The sequence below is a fragment of the Pleurodeles waltl genome, chromosome 12 (assembly GCF_031143425.1).
Source record: "Pleurodeles waltl isolate 20211129_DDA chromosome 12, aPleWal1.hap1.20221129, whole genome shotgun sequence".
Taxonomy (NCBI): Eukaryota; Metazoa; Chordata; class Amphibia; order Caudata; family Salamandridae; genus Pleurodeles; species Pleurodeles waltl.
The window spans coordinates 618,868,932-618,883,269 of NC_090451.1; the positions used below are offsets into that span (position 1 = coordinate 618,868,932).

Genomic DNA, 14,338 nt, shown 5'->3' on the forward strand with positions numbered 1-14,338 from the left:
TGGGAAAGCTTAAAGAATAAATCTATCCATTCAGTGAGTAGAAAAACTGGACTGACCAAAGCTCTTTTTGATGACATCAAGCTGGTCAGAACAGTAAGCTTGGTCGGAAGGGGAACTAAATCCCCTACCTGGTGAGCGCGTTATGTCCTTCATATCGACCAGTTTGGTAGATCTCATTTTACGTAGAATCAAAATCAGCCTGCAATCAACGCTTCCCCATCATATTATAAGTCTCCCACAAGGTTATTTTTATCGCCCCTTGAATTTTACTGGGGGTGCCAGCGCCTCTTGTGGCTTTGAGCCTGTAGTCTTATGAATTCCAACCCATGGCTATCAATCACAATCGCTTTACTCCTTTGGCCGAGTTGGATGGAATAGACTGATATTTAACTTGGCACAAGACAACTGATCTCTCTTGGCGTCTAAGCCCATGGGCATCGGGCTATCTTCATCAAACTCTGAAGTTCATTTGATAGCGTCACATTTTTCCTTGCTTTCCCCTTTATCCTGCGCGGCTAGCTTATGCTCCATTAGTTCCTTTGAACCACAGTCCAGGGGTGCCTACCTTAGTATAGTCTTTTATTTTGGAACATGGCAGGTTACATCCTATGGTGCTTCTCCTACTTTGGATAGATTTTATAAGCAAATTTCAAATCCTCTGCTTTCAAGAGACCTGGGCCCCTGAACTTTTCCGTATCACTGGATTCAAGACATTCGACCTATGTAGGAAAATGGCTTCTTGTTGCAGTTACCCCCCCACATTTTGCCTGATATTGATGCTGACTTGACTGAGAAGTGTGCTGGGATCCTGCTAACCAGGCCCCAGCACCAGTTTCTTTCACTTAAAAATGTACCATTGTTTCCACAATTGGCACACCCCTGGCACACAGATAAGTTCCTTGTAAAAGGTACCAGTGGTACCAAGGGCCCTGTGACCAGGGAAGGTCCCTAAGGGCTACAGTATGTGTTGTGCCACCCTAAGGGACCCCTCACCTAACACATGCAAACTGCCATTGCAGATTGTGTGTGTTGTTGGGGAGAAAAAGGCAAAGGCGACATGGCATCCCCCTCAGGATGCCATGCACACAAAATACTGCCTGTGGCATAGGTAAGTCACCCCTCTAGCAGGGCTCAAAGCCCTAGGGCAGGGTGCACTATACCACAGGTGAGGGCATAGCTGAATGAGCAATATGCCCTTACATTGTCTAAGTCCATTAAGTCCTATTAAGTACATGGTCTGGGGGTTTGTCAAAACGAACTCCACAGCTCCATAATGGCTACACTGAATACTGGGAAGTTTGGTATCAGACTTCTCAGAATAATAAATCCACACTGATGCAACTGACAGATGTATTACAAAATAAACACAGAGGGCATCTTAGAGATGCCCCCTGTATTTTACCCAATCCTTCATTTGCAGCACTGACTGGTCTGTGCCAGCCTGCCACTGAGGAACAAGTTTCTGACCTCCTGGGGTGAGAGCCTTTGTGCTCTCTGAGGCCAGATACAAAGCCTGCACTGGATGGAGGTGCATCACACCTCCCCCTGCAGGAACTGTAACACCTAGCAGTGAGCCTCAAAGGCTCAGGCTTCGTGTTACAATGCCCCAGGGCACTCCAGCTAGTGGAGATGCCCGCCCACGGACACAGCCCCCACTTTTGGTGGCAAGCCCGGAGGAGATAATGAGAATAACAAGGAGGAGTCACCCTTCAGCCAGGACAGCCCCTAAGGTGTCCTGCGCCGAGGTGATCCCTGCCTAAGAAAATCCTCCATCTTGTTTTGGAGGATTTCCCCCTATAGGATTAGGGATGTGCCCCCCCTCCCCACATGGAGGAGGCACAAGGAGAGTGTAGCCACCCTCAGGGACAGTAGCCATTGGCTACTGCCCTCCAGCCCTAAACATACCCCTAAATTGAGTATTCAGGGGTCACCCTGAACCCAGGAAAACAGATTTCCTGATGACCTAAACAAGAAGGACTGCTGACCTGAAAGCCCTGCAGAGACGATGGAGACGGCAACTGACTTGGCCCCAGCCCTACCCGCCTATCTCCAGACTAAAACAACCTGCAACAGCGACACATCCAGCGGGACCAGTGACCTCTGTCGACTCAGAGGACTGCCCTGCAACCCAAAGGACCAAGAAACTCCTGTGGACAGGGGCTCTGTCTAAACATCCAAAGAAGAAACCATCTTTAGAGGGACTCCAGCCTCACTCCGGAAACGTGAGTCCCAAACACTCTGCACCCGACGCCCCCTGCTCGTGTCCAGAGAAACCAACACTGCAGCGCGGACTCCCACGACGTGGACACCCTGAGACGACCTCCCTGCAACCCCGCGGTGACGCTTGCAGAGAAAATCCAGAGGCTCCCCTTGACCGCGACTGCCCGGTAACAAAGAACTCGACGCCTGGAAGAAGCACTGCTCCCGCAGCCCCCAGGCCCGAGAGGAACCAACTACTTGTGCAGGAGTGACCAGCAGGCGGCCCTCATCGTTGCCCAGTCAGTGGCTGTCCCAAGAAAGCCCCCCTGTGCCCTGCTTGCATCGCCAGAGTGACCCCAGATCTCTCCATTGATTCCTATCTAAAACCCAACACCTACTTTGCACACTGCACCCGGCCGCCCCTGTGCTGCTGAGGGTGTATTTTGTGTGCCTGATTGTGATCCCCCCAGTGCTCTACAAAACCCCCCTGGTCTGCTCCCCAAGGACGCATGTACTTACTTGCTAGCAGACTGGAACTGGAGCACCCATAGTCTCCATAGGCACCTATGTTATTTGGGCCCTACTTCGACTTCTGCACCTAACCGGCCCTGTGTTGCTGGTGCTGGATGTTTGGGGTTGACTTGAACCCCCAACTGTGGGCTGCCTATGCCCCGGAGACTGAACTTGTAAGTGCAACCTAACCTTTACTTACCTCCCCCAGGAACTGTTGATTTTTGCACTGTGTCCACTTTTAAAATAGCTTATTGCAATTTTTGCCAAAACTGTGTACCTTACTGTTTTATTTCAAAGTTCCATACTTACCTATGCCAAGTACCTTAACATTTTGAATTCTGAATCTTTTGGTTCTAAAATAAATTAAGAAAAGACAATTTTTCTATATAAAAACCTATTGGCCTGGAGTTAAGTCTTTGAGTGTGTGTTCTCATTTATTGCCTGTGTGTGTACAACAAATGCTTAACACTCACCCTCTGATAAGCCTACTGCTCGACCACACTACCACTAATAGAGGATTAGTATTATCTATTATTGCTACTATCAACCTCTAAGGGGAACCCTTGGACTCTGTGCACACTGTCTCTCACTTTGAGATAGTATATACAGAGCCAACTTCCTACAACCTACCTGCAATTTCTTCTCATGCTGGCAGAGCCGACGGCGGGCTGTCCATTTTTGTTTTATATATGTTGGCTTATGTCAAGATTAAATCAGAAATCAGTTTCCTTATCATTTAATCGTCGGTCTCGAGTTTCCACTACTTTTAACTTTACATTTGTTAATTTTTACAATAATGCTCCTTTACCAGATATCCTCGAAGCCCTATTACAGCTTGACTACCAGTTGCATAATTTATGCAGAAGTGAAGGGAAGGAGTTTGTTATAATGTGGGTGGTGATTTTATTATTCACTTATGCCATTATGTTGCCCCCATTTGACACCCCTCCTCCCTGTTGTATTTAATCCTACAGTTAATGCTTGTGGTTATAATACTGTTATTGATACATCCTTTCCTCTAATAGTTTTGGCAATCTGATTTCATTGCTCACCCTATTTCAGCAAGCAGCCGTTGTCCACAGAGCATAAATGTAACGCATACGTGGAATCAAAAAAGCTTTCATATTGAATGAAATATTGACAGTACTGCGTTAATCACGCTCAGTGATGTCTCACTACGTTGGTCCTTGGTCAACCTCGATACATTTCTTAAAAAATGAGTTACTGTTCATAAGAATGTTTTTGACATTTGTTTGGATGAGACCCCTAATGATGCTGACATCAAGGCAGCCGCCTTTAACATATCTAGGGGGGTTAAAAATAGCTTAACAAGATCGGTTTTAGCCTACTTCTGGTAGTCCAGGCTTGTTCGATCGTAACTGCTCCATCACCCACATGCTTCTTATGGTTGCCTTACATAACATCCTGCGTTGTACCATGGAAGTCAAAATGCAGAGACATGAGTATAGTTTAGCACTGAAATGAAGGAAGAAAGACCTAAAGAACATGTCTTGGGGCGTCATGATTGAAGCTAGTTCAACTAGGGATTTTCTCGGCCTTTTGGCGTGTAATTAATGCCCCCCTACTTAAGGACGATAGTGCCTTCAGGCTTGAGGTTGCCATTAGCGAGTCTGAGTGGGTCGCCTGTTTTCAAAAATCTATTCTAGCATTCAGATCCAGGGGAAGGGCCCCACTATTGCTGACGGCTCAGCTTTGGCAAACAGTAAACCTATGTTTTACCCTAGACTAAATCAACTTGGCACTTTAGGGCTGTACGGGTGGTGAAGCCTCTGGCCTGGACAGTATTTTGATTGATGCTTTTACAGTTAATGTTTCTTTGTGGGGCCCTGTATTGACTAGGACGGAATATCCGTAATATTGGAGACTTGGTCGGAGTCCTTGATAGTGCCTGATTATGAGAAAAAGGAACAACGTAACCCTGCTCTGTTATCACTCAATATCACTACTTGGCTCCCTGGTGAAAGTTACTGGGAGAATATTATTGAACAGATTAGAATTGTGGACTGAGGCCAGTGATGTCCTTTCAGACATGCTGCATGGTTTCCACAGAGGCATGGGGACAATTGAACAGGGGCTAAATCTTAACTTAGCAACTGGTAAACATACCTTAATGAAAAAAGGGTCCGTTCTTAGCATTTGCCAATCTGTTGAGTGCTTTCGACTATATCCTTCACAATAAACTGAGGGAAACCTTATCTGACCTTGGGGTGGATCCACCGATAATATCTCTCCTTAGAGATTTGTACTCGGGGCAGGGCGAGGGAGGGTGTTTCATGGACCCAGGGGTGAATGCACTCGCTCTTTTGATCTTGACAGAGGGGATCAGACATGGCTGCGTCCTGGCACCCTTCTTAGTCACCTTGTATATCGACCGCCTGGGCTCTGCTCTGACTGAAAACTACAAGGATCTTCTATAGATGAACTATAGACCTGTCCCTTCTTTACTGTGTGTCGATGATGCCGTACTCTTGTCCCATACCCCGTTGCGTTTGCAACAACTACTCACCTGTTTTGTCGACCACAGGCAAGACCTAGGTCTAGATGATGCTTGTCACTGGTGGTCTACAGCCATATCTTAATTGTGTGCAGAATTGTCACCAGAGGTTCGTGTTGGCGCATTTTAGATTTGACATTTTTCTTTGCTTAGTTACTTTTCCTAACATTAATAATTGGTCAAACGCACTGATTAAATGCCCTTGTGACGACTTGTCTAGCCAATGCACTTGCACATTGTTTTTTTGCTCTTTCTACAAGGTTCTACTGAAACATTTTATGTTTCCTTTTGTATGCGACTATAATGTTACACAATGCCACCCTGTATTACTGTTTTCACAATAACTCACTTCTTTACCGATTTGCTAAGGGATGCCTAGCTTTTATGCGCTGTGATTCATCTCAGCGGAAAATGGGTACTTTATGAGATTTTATTGGCTGTTTTTAGAGTTCAATTTAAAATTTCCAATTTAAATGCTAATGATCATGATTGTGTAAATTACTTTTGTTTTTTCGCTTTTATGATTTATTTTATGAAAATTGAATACAGCTTTGATTGAGTGAATACATTTGCTATCGTTAAAATAGCCCAGATTCCATATGGAGCTAATATTATATGTATTTTCCTTTCATTTGTTTCACAGAACTACTCTCTCTCCGTGTACCTCGTGAAGCAGCTCACATCAGTTACTCTTTTACAGAAGTTAAGGTCCAAGGGAATCCGAAATCCTGACCACTCCCGGGCCCTAAGTGAGTACATTTCCTTTTTAAGCTTTAAGGGCGTTTATCATGATTGAATGTGAGTAATTTAACATAGCTTCATCAGATTCCACTTAGAAAATAATACATCTTCCCTGCGCTTCCTTCCTCTATAACAAAGGTTACAGTAACATGCTTTAATGCCATGTCTTCCTTAGTGTCATTACTTGACCATCTGCTGATTTAGCAGGCAATCCCTAATAGTAGGTATTGCCTTTTATAAATTTACAAAGTTACGTAGCAGACAGCAAGTAGTTGTCCCTCAAGGGGATCCTCATTAGAATCAATAAACATACTCCCTGCTTGTGTGCAGGATAGTGTTTATTAAGACAAGTAGCTCTTAAATTGCATTTAATTCTCAGTCTACTGAAGGCATTCCTTAGAGCTGTGGAAGACTAGATCAACTCTATAGCCTTTCCACCCTTATGCACTTTCCAGGGCCCAGTCTACAAATAACAATATGTACTTCACTCGAAAACATTTTGCTACTGGTGCAAGACCTAGTAACTTCTTCCCAGTCCTTCTCCAAATGTCGTGTTTGCCTCTGCACCTGGTTTGCCCAAGTCGTGGTCCTTGAGGGTGCACATCACAGCCATATTAAGGTCTAGAACAAAGCCAAAAACATTTCTGCTTTGACATCAGTCCAACCCAAACCGCAAGATGGTTTAAATACCTCACTACTTAATATTGCAGTTCGTGAGTACATAAATGATATTCATCAATTGATTAAGCTTGATTGAATCCTAAATGACTAATCTAAATAGTAATAACAAAACATAATTAAAATCATTCCTTCAGGAGTTTCTAGTTCGTGCCTCATTTCCTGAGGTGCACAGATCAGTTCTCTGCCACAACTAGCAGCTGACCAAAGATCGTGTTGCATATAATACACACAGGCAAGGCCTTTTATTTGAGTGCTGTCTAACCTGATGATAGGTTGGCTACTCAAAACAATTCTTCATACACCTGTTGAAGCACAAAGATTTGTGTGGTGTTCGGCATTTCTTATACTTACACGGCCCTCTCTCCTCTGGAATCACACCTTTATAATAATGGTCTTTGAAACAGTCTTTGACAAATCCAGTAAAGCCCTGAAAGCAAAACTGATGAACATCAGTCATTATAAACTGACCGTATAATGAACATTGCACCAGTTTCAGTTATTTCTCCCTTCAATCCAAACTTGAAAACTTTCATGCAGCGTCTGCACAGAAAGACAGGGTTTCAAAGAAAGGTCTATATCTGAAAAATAGGATAAGCATAGCTCTAAAACGCAACGCATTGCTGCTACTTTAGCTTCCGACTCAACCCACACACCCCTCCCCCCCCCCCCCCCCCCACACACACACAACCTAGTCTTAGATCAGCAACTGTGTGCACTATCACAAATTATAATGCTTGTTTTTGTTTTTTTGTTTTTTTTTTAGTCAAAGAGAAGCTTACAGCTGATCCAGACAGCGAGATCGCTACAACAAGTTTACGAGTTTCTCTTATGTGTCCGGTGAGAGATGCTGATGTCTTAAAATACCTCTTCTCTCACTTAACTCAATCTACTCTTCCCTTACTCACCCCTCACTTGATAACATACTTGTTCCTTCCTTGATTGAGCCACATCTACTCTTACTTGACAACCCCAACCCCCAGTTTTAGGCAGGGACTTGCTTTGGAGGTTATTGTTTTCAGTCAGTATGTCAGGCGGTTTAATCCCATAAGATAAAATATCTTGGTTTATTTGATTTGATTTGATTGCACATATAACTGTAGTTCTAGTTACATATGTGTTTGACAAAGTTTCAGTTTGCTTACATGAAATGTTTATTGAAATTAACCTCTTGTGGATTTCATTATGTACAGTCTATGTCTGCAGGTGATAAATTACACCTAAACAAAGGTAGTTTTTTAAAGAAAAGTCTTATTACTGTGTTTTTCTGAAGCAATGCAAGCTGTGATCCCAATACACAGGAGTTCTTACTTGAGGGGCTCGCACTATGTGTGATGTGCTTCCCCACAACACACAAAACCATTCAACTCTCCAAAGTGCCTCTCTTCACCCCTCCACTGTGTGCAACATAGTGCTACTCCATACAACATAGTGCCAGTCCATACAACACAGTGCCAGTCCATACAACACAGTGCCAGTCCATACAACACAGTGCCAGTCCATACAACACAGTGTCAGTCCACGACTTTAAGTCCTGTTACACTCCACACCACAGGGTACCCCTCAATGGAAGGCCACTTGCGACCGTCACTTCACTCAATGCCTCTCCATGCTCGAAATGACACACCACATATTGCTACTTCACCCCACCCATTGCCACACCACTACAAAAATGTTAATATTAACAAAACTAATCAATGTATTTGTTGTTGCTGATTGCCCCACATTGTCGTTTGTGCACTGTATAGGTTTATCAGTAAAATTGTATATCTATGCAAATTGACTGGGCATTTAAATGGAAAATGTGTAAATGGCCGTGCCTCATCACACCATTCTTACGTAATGTACTTGCAACAGTGTGCTCTAAAATGTATCACCAGACACATGCTACACCCTTACCACTCTCCTGCTGAATACATTTGCTACACTTATTTTTTGTGTGGCACATGACTTGTCACAATCCCTATGAATTCAGTAATATAACATATAACATTAGTGGCAGCACCCCCACCCTGAAAATTGTTCCAGCACTCCATGCTTCATACCAGTTGTAAAATGCCACTCACACATGGGCACTTGGTGGTACACATCTATTCAACTATCATGTTTCTACGCGGACCTTGAAGGTTGCGGAGCCCTGTAATTTAAATATCATTTTTTCAAATATCTGGCACAAATTTCTTAGCTTTTCCTTCAGTGTTGAGGCTTAACGTATAAGAAGTGCTGAACAGGACTAGTTTTCATTAATAAACCACACATGCAGATTTCTGTATTATTTGTAATTCACATCTCAGCAAAACATAATAACAGATTTGAATAGGATCCGCTAAAAACAGTACAGTGACACATTCAGAGGACTTATCACAAGAATGTACAACTATACAGTGATCTAATCAAAAGTGATATAGAAACTGTGTTCGCTGACATTACAAACAACAATTAGAAGAACCACCCAGTGCGCTTCTTATACCAGCAACACTTATAGAGCAAGACTCGACAGAGCAGGTTTTTAATAGCACTTGCTACCTTAACTGGGCCTGTTTCCAAGCACCCTCTACTATTTACAGTTAGGAGACTAAAGGAATATGTAGATTGCGAGGCCTAAGTTTCTTTTTAATTCTAGTTCATTAACCAAGTTACCTCCTTTGCACACTAACTAGACCCGCTGCAAATAGAGATAACAAGCAGAGAAAGCTCAACCCGGGGTACGGTAAAGGGACAGTGATTCGGATACAGCATAGCATAGTACTGTCAAATATCTGTCTCTTCGTGGGATTAGGAGCATAATTTAGAAGGCAGTTTGAATGAAACCCTGGGAATATACCACCTTGGCTCTCACTCCACACCATTTACATCCTGCAGCCATCTGTCCTCTGTCGTCCACCATCCTGGCACCAATGCATCCATCGGCCGCATGACATACCATATTTTTGCCCCTTGGGAAAACGTTTGCTAGTACCGATGGTGTGTAGCATAACAAAAAAACTTCAACAAAGCCAATAAGTCCCAAAGAGGTGCAAGAGATTGCCTTTGCCATTGCATGTGCATTCCTACAGTTGTAGCTTTTAATTTTCCTCTGACCTTTTTGGTGAAGATCTAGTGCTTGATGGGGACCACCGATTGGGAGTTACTACTTTATAAACAGCTTTTCTTTTTTTTTTTAGAGGTTCACAAATGTAAAATGTAAATTGATATCAGTAATTTATTGAATTGCTGTCTCCAGCCAAACCTCATCTTTTTAGCTAAAAGAAAAGTCTTCCGCATGCTAACCTGAAACAGTGGCCACGTTTACTTCGATTTCAGTGCGATAGCCGATTGCCACTAGCCACAGTTAATCAACAAGCCCTCTGCCTGCCTTCCTGCCAGACGAGACCTCTATACTCTCGGCTATAGCTATCCTCTACCAATAAAGCGAGTGATTCCCATTGCTCCAAAATTGACCTGTAACTGGACTATTCCTCCTGTCTTCTTTATCCACAGCTGGGAAAGATGCGCCTCACTGTTCCCTGCAGAGCAGTTACCTGCAGTCACCTGCAGTGTTTCGACGCTGCCCTTTACCTGCAGATGAACGAGAAGAAGCCCACATGGACGTGTCCTGTCTGTGACAAGAAAGCCCCCTATGACGGCCTGATTATTGATGGGTAAGATCGCCAACTCCAAGCAAGCTTTGCTTCAATTAGAGATTGTCATCTTGGATTCTGGAGATAGACAAAGGGATACTAAATGAGGACATGGAAAGAGGAAGAGAAGGGAAGAATTTGAGTTGTATCTGCAGATATCCAAACTTCAGTGAGGTCTCAAGTGCTTAATGTTATGTTATTTAGGTGTCTAACACGCTCTGTAGCTGCTGTTGAACCCTTGTTCTGTAGTTTCCAGCTATACTGTGCAGTCATGTTCTTATTTTAGATTTTTTTTGGGAAGCAAGCTCTTAGATTTAACATCTTGGGGGTGTAATTTACCATAGTTCTCGGTGATAATGTAGAAATGCAGATACCCTATTGATTCCGTCTTCCATTGTCTAATTCGCATAAACCCCATCAAATATGACATGCCTAAGACTAAAGAAACATTTTAGACTGAAATATAGCGCGCTTGCAAAGGGCTGTGGGTTTAATTAAAGCACACAGTACAAACCCTTTTGCTTTTATTGCAGGTTGTTCATGGAGATCCTGAACTCGTGCACAGATTGTGATGAGATTCAGTTCATGGAAGATGGATCCTGGTGGCCAATGAAGCCCAAGAAGGAAAAACAGGAACATTGTCAACCTTCAGCCTATGGCAGTCTCGAGAGTGAGTGCACCAACCCTCCACACATCCCTCAACACCCATTATCATTTTAGCAAGCCTAAACTGCATTTTCCATTGTCCACCACTCAATACCAAAATCAGAAGATGGTGGCGCCAACGTGAGAAAGCTTATCTACTGCACAAGGTGCAGATTTCTACAGCCTCATACCTGATTCAGCTCTTTGTACCATTCGCTATAAAAATATATTCATAACTGTATTCTGGTATGGTGTAGCGTAAAGCCTGCACATAAGTTGTACTGCCAACCCCTCAGTCAGACTTATCATATATTTGACAATTGACATTTGGTATACATTTAATATCTGAGAATGTCATGATGAAAAACAAATGGTAAACAGCTTTACGCTTTTAAAGCCCATGCACATTCTAGTTTATTTATTTAGACAGCTGGGTGTCATCACGTTTTCGAAGTATGGCACATGAATAGAGCTCTCCTGTTCATTGCAAGCATGAAGATGTTGAAGGTGTCCTGGATCAGAGTAGTGTACTCTTCTATGCCATTCACGTCCTATGGTGTTACTTGTTACATAATTCCTCAGCTCACACCCCTCCCCACATTTAGTCCCTTTTGACTTTGTGTGTTTATGTGTATCTCTCAAGTCTTACATACACTAGTATTTTCACACACTGCAAAAACCCATGCAGTGCTTAATTTAAGCTAGTTTTTGCCGCTGCGAGGCATCAGCACTTTTTTTTTAGGGGCTGGCACTTATCTCCTGTTTCAGATATTTGCAGAGTGCAAGAGAGGGAACAATCTACAGAGGAAAAGGATGTGGAATATAATGAAACCTTCACAAAGAGCGAAGGTAGGAGCCTGGAAGAGATTAGATAAAGGAGCAGGAAGTGACTGGTATTGGATCAAAGTCTACCACCCGGAGTAGGAGGCCGCCGGCTTCAGGGCAGAGCTATGGGCACCAGCACTCTTTCTTTTACAAATTAAAGCACTGACTTTGTATGTGTACTTAGTACAGCAGTACACTTTGACTTAGAAGTGTGTGTGTATATATGTTTAGAATACTTCTATATATCGTACAGTTAACTTTTTTTATTAGGTCCCATCATTTTGAACATTTCATGAACGGATGTGGTGCTTATGCAGCCTATGTGCAAATATTTTTAGCTGAAACTTTTTAAAAAGTCTTTCTCTTTTCTTTCTTTGCCTTTCAGCTAGTTCCATCTATAACATCTCTGAAGCAAAGCACTCTTCAGAGAGTAAGAGGAAAGTAGAGGTGATTGATCTGACAGTTGACAGCTCGTCTGAGGAGGATGAGCCCCCACCCAAGAAGCAGTGCACAGTCAGCACTACATCCATCCTTTCATCCTCAGTGCAGAAGGGGTAGGCATCCAGACTTTTTATAATGCATAAGAGTATTAAAGGCTCAAAGCTTTGTTTCCCTGTGTGTCTGGACAGTGTGACCATAAGTCTGAAGCAACATTCGGAATCTTTGGAGTAAAATAATTGATAGATGTAAAAAGAGCAGTGTGTGGCAAAAGTCTTTCATTCGAGCACTCCGAGTTTGCCTTTTACCGAAAGCACCTTAAAATGGAGGCTACGTTTGTTTCAGATATTATTACACTTTACAATTATGAAGCAATTTGTAGTTGTAGATTGTGCTTTAAAACATGTTTCTTACTTTAAATGTAAGTCTAGCAGTACGCACTCTGATGTGGTCAGTCCTTGAGTAATGGTATCAACCCTTATATGAGTTCATCTGTAATGGGCACTGGGCAGCTGTTGAGAGTTGTATTCAACAAATGTAGTGTGCCGACATTGCGTCTTGGTTGCTAGCAGTTGTTGTTGGATGATGATGTTGTCTGGTATAAGGTCGGTTGTTATTGCATGTGGTGAGCTGCTGTGCTATTTGTGGTCTCGTTCCAAGACCTTCTGAAGTCTTGGGCTATTCTGCAGTTTGGAGAACTGTTCTGCAGGTGTGGTCAGCCACTTTGTGATGTAGACAGCCACTGTAAGTTGTAATTAGACGTTGTGAGGTGCAGTCACAGTGAGTTGTCATCAACAGTTATGGAGGTATGGACTGTGGTAGGCTGATATGTTCAGCTAATATGGGTATGAATGGTCACACTTTTTAGCCAGGGAGGCATGGTCACACTTCATTAAGCCTGATATAAGAACAATGCAAGTACAGCATAGAGTTAATTTCAGTAATGGAGTTGGGAAATATTGATCATTTCAGTTCTCAAAATTGTCTGTAGGAATGGGACAAACTCACCCAGGAATTTTAGGCGAACATAAGCTGACTTTCTATTTACATTCATGTGGCTTCATGGACTGGTCAGCATCGAAAGTTGGGCCCACATGGCAGACCAGATGGGCGGTGGAGGTGAGGGGTTTGCCTTTTGGTGGGCAGTTACCAGAAAGGTAATATGTCCAGACCGACATGTTGAAAAGTAAGAATGTGTCTTACAAGCTTTATACATACATGATGTTTGTTACTCCTGCTGTGGATGTGCTTGCGCAGTCAACTATCCTTTGACAATGTGGGTGTTTCATCACTGTACATATTGTAGCCATTATTGTTTGGAATTGTTTCTGGACATCCAAGAAGACATTGAAGATGATTAGCAATATGGCCATTTCCAGAGTTTCACTGCATAAGATCTTTGTGGTGAACAATATTAATGTCCTAGGTTCACCATTGATTGATGTCATACACATGAAAGAAACAACCCAGTCTCACAGGTGCTCATTGCACTATTGAGACTGAATAGCAGAGGATATTGTCAATTCTGCCAAAAACTGCAGCTACATTAGCATAGTCAAGGCTCTAGCAGTTGTTCTCAACAGTGTTTTTGGTACTGTGGTAGGGGGTAGAGGGGTGTCTCATGAATGATTGTCACTTAGCGACCGATCCTGAATGTGGTTTAGTGAAGGACTCAACCAGTAAAGATTTTAATATTGTGCCAGGAGCAGTTTCATGTGCAAACATTTGTTAATCAGCAGTAATCTCTTCACTCGCTAGCCTAAGCGTGAACTGAGTGTGTGCCTATATTTTACAAGTATTACTAGAATTTGAAATATGTACAAGTTCTAGCATGTTGAAGTTTAACTCATAATGGGTTGAGTAGACATGCAGTTTTACAGATTTCAAACTCTGTTGTACAAATGCACATAAACAATAGGGAAGAGAGGTACTTGGATGAGGTCTGTCTTTAAGATTTATGTTATGGGCAGGTTTAGGGGCTTGAACTGTCCAAGTCCAAGTTCTTCATACGTATGGAATCAACGGCATGATAAAAAGTTGCAACTCTAGTGTAAACTGCACATCATAAATAGAACACCTTGGTAGGTCAAACTAATATCTCATTCTTCCTTGTTCAGCAGCTGATTTCTTAGTGCTTTTTCAGCTAGAGGGGTGTTTTGGTGTG

At 42.8% G+C, this 14,338-nt stretch overlaps 1 protein-coding gene across 3 annotated transcripts in view; it reads left to right on the plus strand.

The window, feature by feature from the left end:
• The window catches only part of PIAS3 (protein inhibitor of activated STAT 3), a 189,746-nt gene that overhangs the window by 149,246 nt on the left and 26,162 nt on the right, over nucleotides 1-14,338 (plus strand). For all 3 annotated transcript variants that reach the window (XM_069217936.1, XM_069217937.1, XM_069217939.1), the window contains exons 7-11: nucleotides 5,871-5,976; nucleotides 7,413-7,486; nucleotides 10,127-10,287; nucleotides 10,800-10,936; nucleotides 12,122-12,290. In XM_069217936.1, coding sequence (XP_069074037.1) covers nucleotides 5,871-5,976; nucleotides 7,413-7,486; nucleotides 10,127-10,287; nucleotides 10,800-10,936; nucleotides 12,122-12,290 — 647 coding nt within the window. The remainder of the gene's footprint in view (nucleotides 1-5,870; nucleotides 5,977-7,412; nucleotides 7,487-10,126; nucleotides 10,288-10,799; nucleotides 10,937-12,121; nucleotides 12,291-14,338) is intronic.